Source organism: Pyxicephalus adspersus, chromosome 6 (assembly GCF_032062135.1).
Source record: "Pyxicephalus adspersus chromosome 6, UCB_Pads_2.0, whole genome shotgun sequence".
In the NCBI taxonomy this organism is placed as follows: Eukaryota; Metazoa; Chordata; class Amphibia; order Anura; family Pyxicephalidae; genus Pyxicephalus; species Pyxicephalus adspersus.
Genome location: NC_092863.1, coordinates 46,174,955 through 46,196,414, shown reverse-complemented (window position 1 = coordinate 46,196,414; position 21,460 = coordinate 46,174,955). Strand labels below are relative to the sequence as shown.

The window sequence follows — 21,460 nt, the reverse complement described above, 5'->3', positions numbered from 1 at the left end:
TTCACAATTATCAGGACCTCATACTGGGCTTCCAACATGACAAGAATCCAAAGCACACAGCAAAAACAACATGAGAGTGGCTTAGGGACAGCTCTATGTCCAAGAGTGGCCCGGACAGAGCCCTGACTTAAACCCTATTGAATATCTCAATAGGGTCTGAAGAGACCTGAAAATTGCTCTCCATTGACAGTCCCCATCCAACCTAACTGAGCTTGAGGATTTGCAAAAAAAAATGGCATAACAGGCCCACCACAACTATCTTATATATCCTGATATTCCATAACTTGAGCATGGAGATACAGGTCATATTCCTCACCACAATCTATGGTTGCAGTCATTTATCTTGCCCCAACAAGGTCATTTTAGGATCAGGAATTGAATTGGTGATATGAACTTGTAGAAGAAGCTAGGAGGGTACCTAGAACAGGGCGGGTTTTGCTTGACCGCTTCATTATAAATGAAATTTACACTGAGGGTGTATGGAAGCTGCTTTTGCTGATCCACCCTTCTGAAAAGAATAAAAGGATTTCATTAAAAAGGGACCATTTGAGGCCATATAAAGCCAATAATGATCACTTATTAATCAGTCATCTGTTTTTGAATATATTTTAGGTTTAGACGGAATGATTTTAGATGGATGATCAGTAATAAGTTCCCCCCATGATCACCCAACAAATAGAAGACTTAGGAGCGGCTCTACAGACTTTTATATTGAGTGGGCGGGGCCTGTCAGTGAGCGCACCAATCACAGAGCAGAGCTGTGTACCGGGCAGAGCCCCGTGTGCTATATACAGAAAGCTGGCACGGGTAGTGTGTGCTCCCTATGGCAGCTGTACATGGGGTACTCATGTGACCTTACATGACCCGATCTATGACCCTGATAGACCCGGTCTGTGCGGCATCCCTACACCTCTGCCTGTCCCTCCTGCCCGGGCTCTGCATGTCCCGGGATGCAGCTCCGGAGTTCCGGGCTGTGGCTGATCCTCTGCTCGGTGTGGGCACTGCAGGTCCCCGGAGCTCGCTGTATCTGTGCCAGGCGCGGTCACCCCAGATGTTGCCCGGGGAGGAATAACGCCTGCACCGGGGTCAGTCCCACCGGGACCACGTGTTACTGCGACACCTACTGCCACCGGAGTGCCGACTGCTGCGAGGACTACGGCGTGCAGTGCTTGCAGAGCGGTAAGTAGGGTGTGATCGGAGGGTGATCATTGCTGGGGTATGAAGGACTGACAAATATCATCATATTGGTCTCATCACATAGAATGTTCTATTCATACATCAGATCTCATCCATTCAATAAATTACTTGTATGCCAATTATTACATCAAATGCCAATGGCTTGTGTATGAATAGGTTTATCTATATATCAATGTAAGATTTATACATTATACAATATGTTCAAGATCTATAACCCTTGTTATCAGTGTTCATGGTAAATCTTTAAATATGGACGGATCAGAATTATTATTTGGAAGCGTATATACACAAATATAGGGGGATATTAGAGGCCAAGTATGGGGAACATTTATTGCATTGACCCCAAATTCAATCAATAACTACAAATACTCTGCAAGTTACTCTGGCCTTGTCAATGTCTATGGACTCCCAAAAAAATCAAACTTTTTACCATATTTTATTATTGTTTAATGTTTGAACAAATGTCGTATTAGTTATATCATTGATGTGCATGGATGATCAAAAGTTGTGTGGTTTTGTGTACAAAAATATTGCACATCTGGAGTTCAGATCAGCCATTTGTATCAGTATTAGGTCTCCGTCCCCCTGCGGCTGTATACATCCTTATTTCATCATTTACACATACATGCTGCATAGAACACGTAAGCGCCCAGCGGCTGGAAATTCAGAACGCTGTATTGGCGCAGCCCTGGATTTCATGCCATCATTGTAGCTCTCAGTATATCAGTCTGTGCCTGGTTAAGTGTGAAGAAATATAAACATCATGGTCTGCTGCTTTTTAAATTCCTGATAGGTCTCCCAGTTCTATGTCTACCACTGGACACACATTTCACGCAGTTCAGAATTATATCAATGATAGTAAAACAATAGTCACCATTATATTGTACATCTCAGGGGTCAGATTGTGCGATTTATATAATATAAATGTTTATTCCAATCCTGGAAGTACAACAATTTAAAACACTTTTAATTTCCAAATACAGAGTACAAAAATAAATGTTTCAAATGTTCAAAATAAAATATATAAAACTCTTTGGATGATGTTATGATGACTTTTGAAAGTTCAAAATGTGAAGAAAGCAGGTTAGATTTTATGAATAGACCAACACCTAATAAAATCAAAATTTGTGAGGATTGGAGAAAGTTTTGCATGGAAATGTGTGTCTGGAGGAAAAGGAAAATTGAAATAACATAAAATACTCATATTTCCAATACATTGGAAGTACAGATCTCTTAGATAATGAGAGGCAGGCAACAAAGGCCTGGACTAAGATTCAGAACTATCATCTGCAACCCCAAAATGAATATATATTTTTTTATTTCCATGGTACACATTACTTTATGTTGTTATATGTAGATAAATTGTGCATGCAGCAATGTCTGAGCATTAGTGCACATTTGTAGGATATACACAACCTCTGTATAAACACAACCTCTGTATATGATGCATCAGTTTCTAATCTCCTGCTTGGAATGAATACGTTAAAGATAGGGGTAAAATATGTTGATATATGAGTCCACAGCTTGTTTTATTCATTGTTCCATATTCATTAAATACATGGGCCTTCAACGAATGGGTCATTTAAAGATAGATAAATAATACTTAACTTGTGTTAAGAATATTGGACTAATTTAGGAAGTGAAAGGTCACATTCACAGCATCCATTTAAGTTCTGTCTTACACTGGTATAGCCTCAGAAAGGGGAAACATTGGTTGCACTGGGATTCACCCTGTACCATTTGATGAATAAGCCTGTTTATGTAACAGTTGTAATAAAAGAAGATGCTACATGTTCTGTTACAGCAGTATGATTGGGTCATACAGAAGAGTGTCAACCCCCATAGCTGCATTACTCATAGGCAAGCATTGGATTCAAGTTGGTGGAATCTGTTCTATATTCTTTGACACTTACTGAAATATGAAGTAAGCAGTAGTATTGCTAGCTATGTACAATTGCATGCATAAGCAATTATACCTCCATAATGCAATAAACTACTTTATAATATTAGGCTGTTTCTGATTTTAGATGTGCATGCTACAAACATTTATTGGAAACCAATGTGCTTGATTGTGTTATCATTTCAATAGGAAATCCAAGTTTTAGTTACATTCAGCTTATTTATTACATGGCAAAGGTTACACCTGCCAGCTTGCCACTTGGCCTGCCAGTCATTGATGTGCCCACTATTATTATGCCTCAATGTGACTTTTTAGATAGAAATCGTGAACTTTGGTTAGCTGATCAGCAGATCTTAATTATGCTGATAGTACACCTAATATACAGAAATCCAAAGGAAACTACAATTCTGCATAGAAAATACAGCTAATATATTAAATATGAAGATTACCTCTTCACTAACTTTCATTTTTTTTGCAACTGAAATTGGGAGTATACTAACATAATATTCAGTAGTATGATTTATTTATGTATGTGCACCCTGGTGGTGTGAACTATATGGATATTGTACCATTTTTGCTATAGAGAATTTACAAAACGATTATTTATATTTACGTGCACTGATAGGGATTGTGATTTATGGTGTATTATATATCATTCACGTGGTTTGTAGTCAGGGGGCTTTGCTCTTTGATCTGTGAATGGACTGAGCATTACTCTGACAGCATGAACAGCAACGATCAGCAGTCGAGAGGATGCCATTTGTGACACCAGAAAATCTGTTACATATACAGCTATCAGTGTAAGCTCCTGAGTAAGAGGGGACCCCTTTATCACCAACCATCAATAAATATCAGATGATTCTATAATCCCCTCGGATCAGACATTAGCATTAGTTTGGCATAGAGCAAGTTCCGATAAACTCCCCAAGGTACCAGCAACGTTCAAAGATAACTTTGATTGCTCCAAAAATCTTTGGTTGTCACAGGGACAGGTTAATGTTATACATTATGTCTGACCTTAAAACATAATGTGAGCCAGGGGTGTGCACAATGGTGAGAACTGAGTATATTGGGTATAAGCGAGGACTTTTGCATTAAAGACAGCAGACAAAAGGAGGATTAACCTTATATAAAAGATACCCAGGGGTCACACTGGGTTTGTTTCCACTTCCTGTTAGAAATAGCCAAATAGATCAGCTAATACAAATGTGTGTGCTTTATATAAACTGTCTTGTACTTAGAATCTATTTATTCTGAGTAAATCTGACCTATATAGCTAGGGAGAATAGTATTACTTAGTAGAATATTGTTATTCCTATAGTACTGTAGGATACACATAGAATAGAATATCAGCATTTCTGGAAATTGTAGAATACTGGGATTCCTAAAGTTCTTTAGACACATATTCCTGGAGTTTTATAGAATATTCCTAAGGTGCTGTAGACATGTGGTGTTTCTTGTAAAATATTGCTATTTCAGGAATAATGGGTACAATTTGCATTCAAGAGATATTCAAAATACATTAATATTTCTGAAATATGTTAGAAGACTGGTATTCTTGGACTATTGGAAAATATTTGTATTCCTAAAGCATTGTAGAAATATTGGTATTTGTGGAGTATTGTGGAATATAGGCATTCCCAAATTATTGCAAAATATTGATATTTTTGGAATGCTTTAGAATTTAGATATTTCTGGATCATTGCAGAATATTTGTATTCCTGGAGTATTGTAGTTTCCTAGAATATTTTAGGATAACGGAAGCTTTTATCAGAATGTTGTGCAATGTGACCTTAGTTGGTGCTCCCCATTTAATACTTTACATATGTTCTATCTGGGTGACACTGTACAAAGCAGCAGATGTGTAAAATAGAGCACAGAATGTATTACATGGTGAAATCACTAGAATCACATCTGAGGCTATTGCAGTGCAGTTTTGTAGTCCAGCTGTCTTATGTATTTCATTTCAGAAATGTTTTGGATGTTAACTGCTGGAAATACATTTTTTCTTTTAAACTGTAATATAGTAACCACAGGCAACACAGACAGTTCTTTTAAACACATACCAGTTCCAATAAAGGTGGGGGTGGGGTATGGTAAAGGGCAATGATTTACTGTAGCCAACACAAGTAAAAAAAATTGCCTAAAGAGAAAATAAAGCATGCACACTGAGTTTGAAGTTTCTCCCTCTGTTTGGTTTCCTCTCACATCCTTAAACCATTCTGGTAGGTTAAGCAGCTTTCCTCCAAAATTTCCAAAAAGACGGTGTAAATATATGAGAATGTAGAAAAGTTAAGTATATTAGAGTGTGAGCTCTTTTCAGTCGCATGGTTTTCCCATGTCCTCACTAAAATTCTGCACGCAATATCGGTACTATATAAATGCATAATAAAACATTAGAGTTACCTTAAACAGTAATAATTTTGTTCTTGTAACTGTTGGCTTTCATTATGCTTGCTGTAGTACATTTTACATTTTTATATAAGATTTAGAGGTTACTTAATACAATCACTGTAATACCTGCTGAGACAAATCTAGCCAAATGGTAGACAGTATATTTACCCATAAGTATTAGGTAACAATCTCTGGGTGTGCCAACACTTTGCTGTCAGAGGGATCAGTTAACTGGGCAGGTCAGAAAACCAGTCCCAATTTTTTAGTTTTCCTCTTAAAATCATCAGCTATTTCCTGCATTGCCCCCAACTTTCACCGTAGAGACTACTTGTAAGATGCCAAGAGTAGAGTTCTGCCAACTGAATGACCTGAGTTTGATGGGATCATGTCTGGAGCTTTTACCCTTGCGTGGAGGGAGGTCCACTTCAGGTCAAATGCACCTTTCAATAAATTTTTAATAAGCAATAGAACAGCCATAGTCAGACAGTACAGTCTAAAGCTGGTCAACACAGACTTTAAGGGTCAAAATAAATGGTTTGATTATTCTGTTGCTTCCTTCCTGGAGCATTTCCTTAATTGATTGCACCATTTTAGATCTTCTAATACAGCGAGGATTCCATGGTTCTTGTCCACGACGGGGAACACCACAATATTCACTGTCTGCATTTATATTATTCATTTCATTTCAAAATTATTACATTTAATAACTTTCTTATTTATGTAGGTGTTACATGTTTAGTCTCCCTTGGGTGCACACTACATGTCTTTTTCTTCTCTCCAAATCCTTCTATAACTTTCTGATCAGCTAATATACTATAAGCTGTAAGTATTTATATTTTAGCAGCGGCTTCCTGAGACCTGAACATTTTTTTAATGGTTCATCCAAGGTATAAACGTTGACATTTCAAAGGGGTTACAGCAAACTCCAGATTTGCTCTATAACAACTTTTAAATCCATGTTTGAGGAACGTATCGCTAAAACCAATTAATTAGGTGTCATTGGGAAAAATACCCCTTACATTAGTGGTCAGCTGGAATAATGTTCCCCTTACAATGGTGTTCTGAAACCCACCCTTAATGAAAGCTAAAATGATCTCTGGTGGAATGTTGTTGACCCTGTAGTAGTGCTACCTCAAGAATTATGCAGGTACCACAAAATAGGAGATCATTCACAGTAAGACACATCTGGCTGAAAATGACTGCTCTATACCGTAGGAATTTTCTAACCTGCAGCAACATTTTAATATAAACCGGGTCCAAATCTCTTTGTTGTGGAGCAAGGGGAAAGACCAAAACACTGCTTTGTGTCATAAAAGATTATTGGCTGTTCCAAACAATTTAGAAGTTTGTTGGTGCACAGACATATATCTCCCTTCATATCATTCTTGGTAAGCTTGGTAATATGGCTTCCTTGTGTTAATATATCATTACAAACTATACACGGAAATTAGGATTTTAATCCATTTGGTACAGATGAATTTACATAAATACTGCACTTTAGTTATGGGTTTGGAGGTTTTGTCTAAAGCATTTCAGATTTTTATTCCATTCATAGGCTTGGTGGAAGGTTTGCAGATCAGTGTAGATAACATGTGTAGCATAGCCTATCTAGAAGTGAAAATGTATCTGGAATTTGTCTGACTTTTCAGGTTTCTTTGCTGCCTTTTATGGATTATTTTAAGAGGCCATTGACTGAACTCCAAACTTGGTAGCGTGTAGAAGTATGTCTGCACAATGTTATAAACCTTGTGAAGGAAGATAATATATGAGTATAGTGCTGAGCATCATGTGTAAAATCCTGAAGCCTTTGGACTTCCAGATGTGTTAACGTATATCTTAGTTAAACATATACTTGCATGGGATCCAGATGACATTAGCCATATTTTCTCTTTGTGGTTATAAGCAGAAGTGGTATGGAATTTTTTTTTCCCTTTAGTCATATGAGAGAAAAAGTTACATAACATTATTTACAGCACTTTGTGCTACATCTTTGCTAACATCAGGCCAGATTTTGCTTCCACAAGCACTGCACTCTCCCTAATATTCTACAGTTAGCAGAAAAGTCACCGGCCAAGGTAAACTGAAGGGTGGAAGTGCAAAGTGTTGTCTGCCTGCAACAGGAAGCATTGTTACTGGCAGATGAAAGAAAACTCCAAATTGGGCAAGAAAACTATATACAGTTAGACAAAAAAAATTTGAAAAATGACATTAAAAAGCTTTACTTCAGGAATAAAAATATATCCCTGCATAGGGAATCCCCCGCAGAGCAAGAATTAAATCCTTGTCTAGGTTGAACACAAGAAGGACTTTTATTGACTTTATCCCTTGCTACCTCAGCTTGCTCCTTTTTCATATGATGCTCCAGGTTGTATTACAATGGAGGCCTACTGGTGCTCCTGTGACCACCACATGAAGAAACTTAGAGAAGTGACTATCCAGGAATTCGTTTTTCCGCTTTTTACCAGACAAGAAATGAGGGATTACAGTTGGACTAGCATTCTCCTATTTAGTGCAAATTCAAATATTTTACTTCAGTCCTTATTCCCGTTATCAAGTTTCCTTCACTTCCTTTGCTGGTGTATCAGATAGGACATAAAGGAATCTCTCCAACTGAGCCTCCAATTGCAAAAAAAACTTATAGGAGTTTAGTGTTTTGCCTATAGGTTCACTTTAGGTACAAAAATAAGGTACAAAATTACCAATGTTCAGTTCTGCTCATGTCATTGTCTAACTGGTTGCACAAAGAAGTAATTTTCATTCTTTTAGACATATTATATATAATATACATAGAGATGCATTCTTCACATAGCAAATAGATCCCACAGATGTCTACAAAAAACTCCTGCCTTCAGTCAAAACATTTCTGGATATGTTGCTATGTTTTTACTTACTTAGCCACAGCTTCACATTCTTTTATAAATGTAGGTGTTTATATATATATATACAACACAACTATAGCATAAAAACTATTATTGGGATAAATATATAAAGATACAATAGCAGATAATAATAAAATACACAAACAGTTAACAAATGTTTCTATTCAAGAATAGTCTTTTCTCATTTGTTTAGCATGAACAACAACATTAACTTGTTAACAACAGCTTTAGGTTGCTGTCCTAGTGACAGGGCAAGGCATAGCATACTAAAACTGAGTTGGTTATAATATAATATTTTTAATTCATAATCAATACTATTTAAAGGAAACTTGTATTGAGAGAAATATGGAAGTTTCCATTTCTGACTTTTTTTCTAAAATTGTAGGTTATCCAGCTGATCATCCTCCTCCATACGTTCTATTCCCAAACAAGGAAACAAGCAAAGCCAGGACACTGGATTACCGTACTAGTGTAACTTTTATTTTTAAAGTTATTTTTATCAGGTATGGGATCAAGTGTACAAATGGTTTCCAATTCACACACATATACACTCCACTAGTTACTTCTGAAGATTATTTAGATCAGGTGTGCCCAACAGGTGGATCGCTATCTACCGTTAGATCACAAAGGCAACGCAAGTAGATCGCGGAGCCCTGCATTTCAAAATAAACTCTACTGTGCACAGGAGTTGTTCAGTCCAAGTTTTTATTGTTGGTAGATCATTTTGGTCATTTTACAAGTAACTCGCAAGATACCCCTGATTTAGACCCTCAGCTTTGTTGAGTTATACCCAAGCTTGACATTATGGTTTTGTAACTTTATCCAAATAATTCTACTAATATATTTTTGTAGACATTCAGATATGTTTTAGCCCCGAGACTCCAAAAGACAATTTTGAAATAATAAAAATGAATGGGTAATGAATTGTCCTTGGATGAAGTATACAGGGAAAAAACAGTTATCAAGTCTGGAAATAATTTAGCATAAAAACCAGCGATTCAGAGTTTGCCAAGATCTTAATGCATAAATGGAATTGCTATAAACTTTCAAAAGATTAAGGATTGCAAATGCAAAACATACTGGGAACTAACAAGGAAATAGTAAAGTTGAGACAGAGCAGAGATGATTAATACATTATGGTGAGACACTTGTAGATAATTTTGTGTGTGTGAGTTTAGGTATGGTATGGTTTATTATCAAATGATTTAAGGACTTATATATACATTATTACAGTATGTGAGTAATGGAAGACAGAGCATACCAACAAAGTTATCATCTGTTTATATACCTGTACCCTCATCATATGATTTGTGACTAATTTAGGTTTTAAGTGGTTTAAAGCAGTGGTCGCCAACCTTTTGGACTACTAAATTTAAAAAACTCCAGGCTGCGCATGCGCAGGTGCCCTGTGTCACTCAAAGGGGAAGAAACTTTCCCCAGAGTGATGTCATGATGCCAGAACCTGCTCGCTCTCCCATCGCAGGCTCAGACATGTCTAGGAGAAAAGTCACAACCCACCCTCCGCCCTGAGCCTGCATTTCATACAGGAGGCATGGTCCGTGGCTCTGGCCCCTCCACCTTACCAGAGCTGCCGGCCACTGAAATTTTCTCTCCGACCACTGGTTAGCGACCGCTGGTTTAAAGCAGTGTTTCCTTACCTTTTTGAGATGGAGAAACTTTTGAAATTACTTTCATGTTTCTTGGGAAACCCCTTCTATAATTATTATATTTGGAGCTCACAGACATTGTGATGGGTAATGAGAAGGATTCTTCTTATATTGTTGGCCAGTGGGAAGAATGTCACCCTGGTAGAGAAACACTGGTTTCAAGTTTCTTCTTAAATCTTTGTCTTTTATAGCTGCTTACGTCACTCAGTGCAGAAATCTGTGCTGGCATAGCTGAGTGACAGCCAATCCATTTTGGTCACAAACCTATTTTGCAGAAATAGGGAAAGCATACCAGAGCTTGAAACATTTACAGCTGAATTAGTTCACACTTTGGCCTTTCCCTCCTGGGTACCCAAGGACCTTGTCTGCACAAAGGAAGAATTGTGTTACATAACGGAGTGCACTGAGTCTTTTTTGGTGCCCATTAGACTGCACATGTGATGAGAGGATTGGACATAGGTTGAAAGTACAAAATTTATTACAGTGGCTTTAATTGCATTTTTAGGGAAGAGGAGGACAATAATCAGTCATTTGAAAAGATGAGGATTTAAATTCAAGCAAGTGTATGCGTTTTCAATGTTACCAAAAAGAGAACCAAGTTAAACAAATGTCTTTATTCCTTCTTTGATGTCCAAAAACTAAGAAGAAAAATCATTGGAATTTGTGTTTAAACGGTCAGCTAGAAAACAAACTTTTTGTAAATGCTGAGGTTTTGCAGGGAATATGCAAACCACCCTGACTGTTTTTATGATAAAGAGAACCCCCTACTTTTAACTCAGTAGTATAAATTGTCAGCTCTTGTTGGACTTTTCTATAGGATAATCTCATATATCAAGTTGTCTAAACAAAGAACAACCTGTAGGGTCTCTGGAATCTGAGGAACTTCTCTAACTTATGTTTTATGACTTTTACTCATGACATGAAAGGAAGAAACTGGCTGGTTGCTGTAGCAAATATCATGAGAACTAAAGTCCATCAGTAGCAAGAGCCCAGGGCATGAGTAATATGTGCAGGTCACAGCAGCAGGCAGGATTTGTAGATGTAGCCACAATGACTATCAGTGGGTAAAAACATTTTAAGGTATGGACTGGAGTGGATTTGAAGAATACCCTAGATTGGATATTGAGTTATCACTAGATTCTATGTAATCTAAAAATATATAACCTTTATTAATAGTAAAAAGTAAAAAGTGTTCACATCAACACCACCATGCAATGATTCACAATGTTCCACACAATTGTTTCACCAGTATTTACTGAATGTGCGACACACTCCCAGTGATTCAATGTATTATATGGGTGTGAACACACAATATTAACCAGCACTGTATCCTCAATCCTGGAGAGAAACTTGTAACTGATACCATCTAATTTTTTAATCAGAAATACAGAAGTGTGCCCTTTCTTGACTCAATATATAATGGTTGTGCTGCATCTACATAAAAGTTCATATGAGCCTAAATCACAAGAGTTATGATACAGGTCATGGCAACATTTATTTGCAGTGAGAGTAGATACATAGTTTTGTGTGAAATTATCAACCCCAGCACCAGGCAACTACCCCCCTTGCCTGCCTTCTGCATGGGGCCCATGTCTATTATTTCACATGGATGGGCACATTGACAGAAGGTTAGAGGTCATGATGAGTGTACACAGGCCATGCTGGGAAGCACAGGCCAGACCCTTCCCCCTCCCGGTACCCCCTTTGGGATGTTGTATAGACAGGGTCTTTGTAACTCTCTGCGTGCCAGTGAGATCCTCATTTAACATTCAGGTGTTCATGCTACTAGTTTAATTGTGTAAAAAAAGGAAATTACGAAAAAACAAGACATAATTAATTATGTTACAATAATTACATTTAATTAATTACATAATTATCAAGCTATAATTACTGACACAATACCTAATATTTCAGTTTCATTAGTTTTAAATAAAAAAAGCTACATCTGCAAAGTGAAGAAAGGACAGAGACATAAGCCGGGGGTTTGCTTATTTCCTACTTAAAAAAAATGGTTTTGGCTTTATATTGTAAAATATTTTAAACATGTTGATTATATCATGTGTATTTGTTATGTCTGCAGAATTTATTGTTTTTGTATTATTGGGAGAAACATATGCTGTGCCCAAAACAAAGGCACAAGACAATTGCCTGTAGGCTCCCTGCAGTTACCCATTACTCTCTTACATTGCCCAGTTCTGGACTGTGACTTTGGTGGCAGCAGTTAACGTGATAAAGGTTTTTTTTTCCGGAACATTTCCTTATCCTGAAGATTGGTTGGGGAATCTCCAAAAAGCAGCAGGATAGGTAGAAAACCACATATTTAAAAAAACACAGGGAGATGCATACATTGCAATATATCAGGTACAACCTTCCCTCCAGCAAGCGGCACAGTAGTGACATCACAACATCTCATTCCAAATCTTATGAGACTAGCACAGTTAGAAGCACATTGGGCCTGGTTTATTGAAGCTCTCCAAGGCTGGAGAAGATACACTTTTATCAGTGAACCTGATCAGTGATTCCATCCTGGCATGGTTTTCTTAAGTCATTTGCTATTTGTTAGCAAATGTTTTCAATCCTGGACCAGATCCATTCCTGGTTTGCGGGATCACCCAGGTTTACTGATGAAAGTGTATCCTCTCCAACCTTTAATAAATCTGGCCTAATTACTTCAGTTTCACACTGCAGATATTGAGCTATGAAACTCAAAACACAGGAGTAGTGCCAGGCTCAGGTATTGCATTTTGGTATTTGAGGAAGAATTTAAAATGCAAGGTAGATAAATTTAATATATCCAGATAGCCAATCACAACTTGGTCATAACTCTTAACCTGGACAACCTTGTAAGGGTAAGTGAACAAATCGATTTATGAGTTAAATCTGTTCTGAGCAATCTTAGCAATATGTATAATGATACTAAGTACAATGTTTGTACTTTTTGTTTACTTTGGGACGGTCTTCTTAGTTTTCTTATCTTATGAATCTGATTTGCAGTAATGATTGGTAGCTGGAGGCCTTGTGGTCAAGGCTTCATAAGTTTTTTTTTTTGGCAACAAAACAGTACTCAAAGTAATAATGTTATTTGGTAATGTTGACATTTATTAAATGAATGCAAAATGTTTATTTTAATGATGTTTATTTATGTTTATTTAACTGATGTTTTTCTCACATTTAAAGGGATTTAATGTTGTGTGGTTTGTTTGTTTTAGAAATATAAAGAAACATTTTTTATTTGGGTAAATATGAAATAGTGACTATTTATATAGTAGTACATTTATTGTACTTTTAACTTTTTTTTTTTCTCTTTCTCTTTTTTCCTGTAAAAGATGATGATTACAGAGCTCAGTAGCTCTAGCTGAGATATACATACATGGGGGAATAATACAGAGGAATTTGCCTGGAAGTGTGCTGCCTTTGTTGTGTTTTAGTTATCTAACAATGCCCTGTAAATTATTTTTGATATATTAGAGAAGCCTCCATACTGAGAGAATATGTAAATTGCCTGGCGTGGTTTCTATAGGTTCCACCTAATTTGTTGTGAATATACCTGTGCAAACTAAAACAAGGGAACATCATTGGTGACAGAATGCTTTTACTTTTGTGCGTATAACTACTAGAAATATACATATATTCAGTAAGAGAGAGCTGATAGGTAAATGTAGCTACATAAACTGTATAACATTTGTTGGTTATCCCTTAGTGAAGGTGTTTGCTGATCATTATTAATGCCCTTAGACAACCTACTTTTTCCCAGCATATACACCTACTACTGTGCATTACTTTTGCTTGTGAGATGTCAATGAAAAGCACCAGATCATCTCTATTTATGTCATTTTGTTATTTTACTGCTAATAAATAGAATATACAAACCTTTCTGACCACCCTGATGACTAGCAATGCAGGCCTTGCTCTGTATAAATTATATTTTCCTCCATACTGTGGGTATAGAAAAGATTCACCCTCTTAAAATTATTCACATTCTGATGCTTTGCAGCCTGAAATGAAGGCACAAAAATATATTTTTTCCAGTTGTATTTACTTAGGGCAACTTATCACATACATATTATAAAGATAATAGCAACAGCTCAGAAAAAAATAATATAAAGCAAAAACTCCAAGAAAGAATGAGATAGATAAAAAAATCACTCCATGTTTACTTTGTGGAATCACCTTTTACCGCTTTTATCGCCATTTTAAGCTTGGACATATTTAGTGATGATGGTGATAATTTGTAAACTGTAATCTTCAAGTCATTCCCATGGATTCAATGGTCTGGGCTCTGACTAGGCCATACCAGGATATTTATCTCTTCCTCTTTCTGTTACTCTACCAAGCATTGCATTACTCTATGAATACCTGATCTAATCAAAATGATTACAGGTGATCACAAGTGGAAGGCAGTTACATAGCTTGGAGTGCAATGAAGGTAACTAGTTACACCTGATTACGTTTATAGACGGGTTGTGATTCTTTATTTATCTTAGTAACTTATATTTTTCACAGGTTTTATATTATTTTCTCTATATATTTGTATATTTTGTGTATCTTCATTTCAGACTGCAAAGCAACAAAATGTGAATATTAAGGTGGTTCTTTTCTACAGCCACTGTATGTGGAAATGTTGGAAATATATTATATTAAAGAATGGAAACAATGTGATAAGGTCTAAAAGTTGAAGATACTTTTCCTGTTCGAAACAGAAAAAATACAAATTTGATTTTGCTCCTAGTCCCAGGAGACTATTGCACATAGTTATTAGGCAGTTATCCCTAATTTACCCAAAATATACTGCATTAAATGTTTGTAGTTGTCATTGAGAAATGTTCTGATTTAAAATGAAACACTAGTCTCTGAACTCACCTGCTCACTAAGCCCTTGTCTGCAGCAAGAATTTTAGTGTTGGGGCCCCTACAGAAGTGTATGGGGATTTGCTGATACCCAGCATGTTGTAAGGGGTTTTTAGAGTGCAGACATGCATTGAGAACGAGAACAAATTTTATGAACCCCCAATTTGGAAAAGAGGATCTCTGAATGGAAGCCAGATGGTAAGTGTAATTTACAGCATTACATTAACCTCATCCAAGTCTTGTGATTGGGACTCAATTGAACTCTCTAAGCAAAGTGAATCTTACACTAGAGAAGGCACTGTTTCCCTTCCCAAATCATCTACACATAAAAGGTGACGTTACAATTATACTTTACCCCTTCTTCCACAGCTCTGAATGTGATGCCCTACTGGAAATCTTGTTATGAAACACAAAGCAGGTGAAATATTTTGGCTGTTCTGTGTTCCATGGGAATCATCCCTGATTGTAGATGTCATTCTTGCTTAAGCAATAGAAAACAGGGGTAAGCGAAGTATAATTCCACCTTTTTTCTTTCATGGCACATTTTTCACCTACAAAGGGTAGGTGAATTGGGGAAGGGGCACAGAGAATATAACTGGACCTTCTAATATAGGGGAAGATCTATTTTATACTCATCATACCTTTATTATTTACAGTAGTTTTACATGTTGTAAAACGAAAAAAAGCCAAACCTCTAATATGATTATTGTTATAGTTTATTATCTAAATTATTATTATAATTTTGTGAGAATATACAGACCAGTAACTAGTGAAAAAAAGGTTAAAAGACTAACTATAATTTATGACATGCAATCTCTAACTGCTGGCCCACTGCTGTATAGGAGAAATGGTGATAAGACACCAGTCCAGGTAATTAAAGCAGAATTCTGTATTTTACCTGTTGGAATGTCTAAACATAGACTGTATAAATCTATCATCAAAGTAAAAAAATCGATTTTGTTATAGTAAAAACAAGCCGATATCTAAACAGTAACTAGGTTGCAACTTAGCCAATGTATTAATAAAGTACTTTAGTGTAATAGGCAATATTTAACCCTAGGAGCTAACTAAACCACTAAACTTAAAAAAATACCCTGAATAGGAGAGCAATTTACATTTATATAAAATACATAAATGTATCCCTTAAATATATTACCTCATCAAAGTTATTCCTTGGTCTAAATCATGTAATTAGCACCAGCCATAAATATAGTGCTGATACATAATAATGAAATACAATGTATAATTAGATAGACTTACTTGCAATACAGATATGAATTAAAACGCTAAATTATATAACATGTCAATAAAAATTTAAACAATTATACCCACAATTACATATACATTGTATAAACAAGAAAAACTGAGCACCTCAGGCAACCCAGTGACAGAAGGAACAACCAACAAGCTGCAGCTTTATGTTTTGTGCAACATAAGGCCAATTTTTTAAGGACTACCTTTGAGAGAGAAAATACATATAAAAATGATCATGTAACAGGCAGTACAGGATATCACAGCTATGCATAGGAATAGGAATAATATACAAATGCACTTTTATATTATATACCCAGGTCTGCATGGTTAGATGCATTCTATATGTTTTACGAGTGTTACCAACATGGTGGTTCTACCATAAGGGTTCTTTTTCTTGTAATTTCCTTTAGAGGCTGATTACCAATTAGGAAGCAATTTTGTGCAGCCAATGCTGTGATGAATGCATGTAGACAGAAATAGACCTTATTAGATGCTATGCACTGAGATAGAGAAAAACTAAAAATAATAATTTATAAAGCAATTATAAATCTTTACTGAAGAATTAAATATAAAAAGGTTTGCAGAGGCGGGAAAGATTTATTCAGCTCTGCTGCACTCAGGCAAGTTAAGAAATTAATGAAATGTTAATTTTTTTAACTGATTTAATTTTTTCAACCCTCAATTTAATCTTGATACATGTATTACAAAATATATGAAAATCTGTTCATGTAACTTACATTTGCCTTTCACCAATCTGGAATTGTATTTGCATTTTGCAATCTGCATTTGAAAATTGACATTTACATCAGTTTTGACTGTTAAAAAAGCATTTGCCATAGTCCGGTTCCTACACATGGGTTACTATAGTCATGAAATGATAATCCTAAACATATAAATCCAAGCACTTGATATTTGTGTGATGGTATGTAGTCATTTTTTTACTGAACCATGAGCATCAGGATGTCCTAGAGACACAGAGGCTTACTTTTTGTCGCTAATGTCATTAATTCTGTGATTTATCACAATACCAGTTGGCCATAGTTAGTGTTACCTTGTGTTTTTATCCATGCTGTGTCTGATTCATATTGTATGATGAGGGCGAGAACAGCTTCGCCCAAACATTCTCGTGTCCTGGCATAGTTTCACCACATGCCAAGGGATACTTTGTATCTATTCGTCAGGGACTGTCAAAGCAAAATTAATCCTGATGATGTTCTCATGACTTAATTGACACCTAAATTGATCCAAATTCTTCTGGCTGCTGAGTAAAAGTCGTTACAGGGTACAACAGTAGTTAAGTCCATGGCCCACATTATCAGAAGCAGACATAATCTCAGAACTGAAGATAGACATTACAGCGAAATTATATTTAAAAAAAAAAATTGCGAGTAGGCGGGTTGTTTATTCCAAAAGGGGCAGGAGATTTCACATATCTATTAGCATTCTTTTCTGTAATGTACACTGAGCTGCACATGCTCAGTGTATGCTCTTACCATATTCAGCTGTTAGGAGTGATGCAGGAGTTATGTCACATGCAGGAGTTATGTCATTGTGGCCTGGCCAATAGAGACGGCTGAAGACCCAAACCTAGAAGAGGACCAAGTAAAGTTGCTGGCACCCTGAATGGATCTGCCAATCTGCCCACTGTAATATAAAATCATAGCTGCAGCCAAAACAGTAATTTTTTTTCATTTAAGTACAATTAGACACAAAGAGCAATAAAAACCTGACACATGAATGAGTTCAAACTCATTCTACTTATTAAATGCCATTGGCTGGAGTTGGCTTTAAAATTTACATTGGACACTGTTTTGCTTGTCGGTAGCCTTAGCTGTACAGAGTTTGGGACTCTACTACTTAACATAATACGGTCTCAAGTATAATGGTGACTTCTACAGTGGTTCGTTGTGATCTACTGCATTCTGATGTGGGACATGTGACTCATTCATTTAATTTTTTAGATCATTGAAGATAATCAGAGATAAAAGGTATTAACATCTGGCCTTACTGGATATGGCTGGGATATGACTGTCTTTGCCTCCTTCTTTCAAGGCCTACCTGGTCCTGTTCCATGTTTTGTTTGTTGTTAGACTGTCTGAGATTGGGCACCAGGGATTACACTGTCTTCTGTACAAATATGATCCTATGGAGAAGAGAGGAGGACTGCTCCAGACTGTTTTAAGAACAATTGTGAACCTGGATAATGGTAAACAATAGTGATCACCCCATAAAAATCGAGCTGATCATTATTCTGTTAGACAGGCTAAGTCAGGCTGTGGCAATACCTACAAACATACCAAAGTTCTATTTACATGAATAGCTAAAGTGAAGATTCTTTAATATCTGTTGGAACCCTTTTATCTTCTCATATTCTTCTTGTTCAGGACTAGCTTTTGGTAAAATAAAAGCCTTAAAATAAAAGCATTTTTCAGGAGTGAAGAATTTACTCTGCTAATGTACAGTTGGTATAAAAAAGATAAATAGTAAATATACTAATATATTATATAATGAGCCATAAATAGCGTCAAAGTTCCCACAGACCTTTTTTCTTTCAATCAGTTTTATTAGTTTTTTAACATCATAAGAACATACAAAACAATACAATACCAAAGCCCAAGATAAAGGGAACATACAATAGGGGTAACCTCCCCATCTTCTGTAAAAAGATACAAAACCCAAATATCAACTGTCAAATATAAAACATCGTCAATAGGGAGGAGGGGTATGTATAGGAATATCTAGTGAAGATAAGGGGGAAATAGGGAATGGAAGGGGGATAAAACTAAGGCTAAGCTTCCCTACCGGGGGGGGGGATAGGCCGTAAACATCAGGGGTTAAGAATAACAAACCAACCGGTCACTGTCTCAGGAAATATTACAGAAATAAAAGCATTTAAACCTTGAAATTTCGTTGTCATTGTCATTCTTTCTATCTGATACCTGCCTGGCCCAAGAAACCCCCGCTCGCCAAAAATACAAGGCAGCGGTGTTAGTTGAAACTACATTCAAGCTCATTGGTATCTTAGGCCGTCTATATATATTTATAGCCATAGGGTTTCAAATTGGGTTGATTCTTTGAACCAGTCAATTTGTATTGCTCCATCTTATTCTCATCTTCCGCAACCAATAATTCCATACGCTGTATCCGCTCCGATTCTGTGAGCCATTCCCTCAAAGAAGGGGTTGTGGCTTGTTTCCATTTTCTAGGGATAATTGACCTAGCTGCGGTTAGAAAATGCCTAAGTACATCCTGCTTACAAGTTTTTATAGAGCCAGGGAAAAGAGATAGTAGGGCCATTTTAGGTGACATTAATATATCCGAATCAGTTACTTTATTGTATATGTCGGTGATCTGGTCCCATAGACTCCGAATCTCTGGACAATCCCACCAGATATGTAACATAGTGCCCCGGTGAATATGGCATCGCCAACATCTATCAGAGGTGGAAGGGAATATCCGATGTGTGTCTGTCGGGCAGATGTACCACCTGGCTAATATCTTATAGTTGGTTTCTTGAGCCTTACACGGGAGTGCCAGTTGATGAGTCAATGTAAAAACCTTTCCCCAGTCTAAAGGAGAAATGGAGGATCCCAGTTCTGCTTCCCAGTGTTTCGTATATGTGGGGATTTTGTCGGCTGAGATTTTAACTAGCATGACATAGATCTGGGAAATGACGTGGTCAGGCCTATTTGGAGTACTCAATAAAAGTTCAAATGCTGTACAATTCCTGTGAATAGTGTAGGTGTTGAGAAAGGAAGTTATAAAAGATGATAGCTGATTATATGACATCCACCCAATTGGTGTCCTCTGCAGTCCAGTGTCTAAAGACGAAAAGGAGGGTAATCTATCTTGCAGTATACTACATATTTGTCTATTGTCTTGGGCCGTCCAGGATAAAAATTTATCGACTCTCATTGCTGGGGGAAACGCAGGGTTGTCAAATAGAGGGGTCATAGGCCCTATCTTAGTGGACAGCTGGTCACCTCTAAGAAGACCATCCCAGAGTTTTAGTAAATCTGAGGTAACAATGGGGAGTGGCTGTTGCACCTGTAATGTCGACCTATCCACCCACAGTATGGAGCGGAGATCGATAGGGGATAGAGAGTTCTCCAAGATGACCCAGCCTTTTCTATCTCTGTTGTGAAACCAGTCAACTATTCGTGATAATATGGTGGCTTTGTAGTATAATCCGAAATTAGGGACCCCTGCTCCACCCAGGTCTTTAGGTCTAGTAAGATATCGTAGCGCTATTCTGGGTCTTTTTGAGTGCCATATAAAGTCTCTGCATATTTGCTGGATTTTACCAAGATAATAGGGCGGTAAGTAAATTGGGACTGTTTGGAAGATATACATCAATCGGGGTAGTATATCCATTTTTAGGGTGTTAATTCTTGCAAACCAAGAAAGAGGCAATAAATTATATCTTCCTAGGTCCATCTTCAGTTTACCCAGGATAGGTTCATAGTTATATTGGAACAGCTTAGCAGGATCAGATGGTATGGAGATCCCTAAATATGTAATCTTATCATTACATTGCCTAAAGGAGGTGTGTTCTTTGATATATTGTATCTGATCTGGTTGGAGTGAGATGTTAAGTATTTCGGATTTACTAAAGTTCACTTTAAAATTGCTTATTTTTCCGAATATCTCAAACTCCTCAATAATGGCTGGAATAGACCTTTGGGGAGATGAGATGTACATAAGCAGGTCATCGGCAAATAGTGACAGTTTGCAATGGTGATTCCCAATTTGAATGCCCTGAATATTAGAATTGCGCCGTAGTGCCACCACCAAATGCTCCATAACAATAGCGTACAGAAGAGGGGAGAGCGGGCATCCCTGCCTAGTGCCATTGAAAATAGGGAAGGTAGCCGATAAGCAGCCATTAACCCTCACACGTGCCCTGGGTGCCGAGTAAAGTGCGGCTATCCTGGCTATCATAAGAGGTCCTAATCCTATCTGACTCAGTGCCTGATACATAAAAGCCCAGTTAACCCTATCGAATGCCTTTTCCGCATCTACTGATAGCAAACACATGGGGGTCTTTGATATTTTAGCGGCATGAGTGACCAGCATAGTCTTGATCGTGTTATCTCTAGCTTCCCTCCCGCCGACAAAACCAACCTGGTCTGTGTGAATCAGATCTGGCAAATACTGAGATAAACGGTTTGCTATCAGTTTGGAAAAAAGTTTTGCGTCCACATTAATTAGTGAGATTGGCCTATAGTTCGAACATAGCGTGTGGTCTTTGCCAGGTTTAGGAATGACTGTAATATGGGCCTCGAGGCTTTGGGCGGGGAAGGAAGTGTCATCCGTTATTGA

General features: G+C 37.1%; 1 protein-coding gene across 1 annotated transcript in view; it reads left to right on the top strand.

Moving 5' to 3' along the window:
* The first annotated feature begins 820 nt into the window (after positions 1–820).
* LOC140333747 (somatomedin-B and thrombospondin type-1 domain-containing protein-like) overlaps positions 821–21,460 on the top strand; it is a 32,936-nt gene continuing 12,296 nt past the window's right edge. The window contains exon 1 of the mRNA XM_072415627.1: positions 821–1,179. Coding sequence (XP_072271728.1) covers positions 951–1,179 — 229 coding nt within the window. The 5' untranslated portion in view covers positions 821–950. The remainder of the gene's footprint in view (positions 1,180–21,460) is intronic.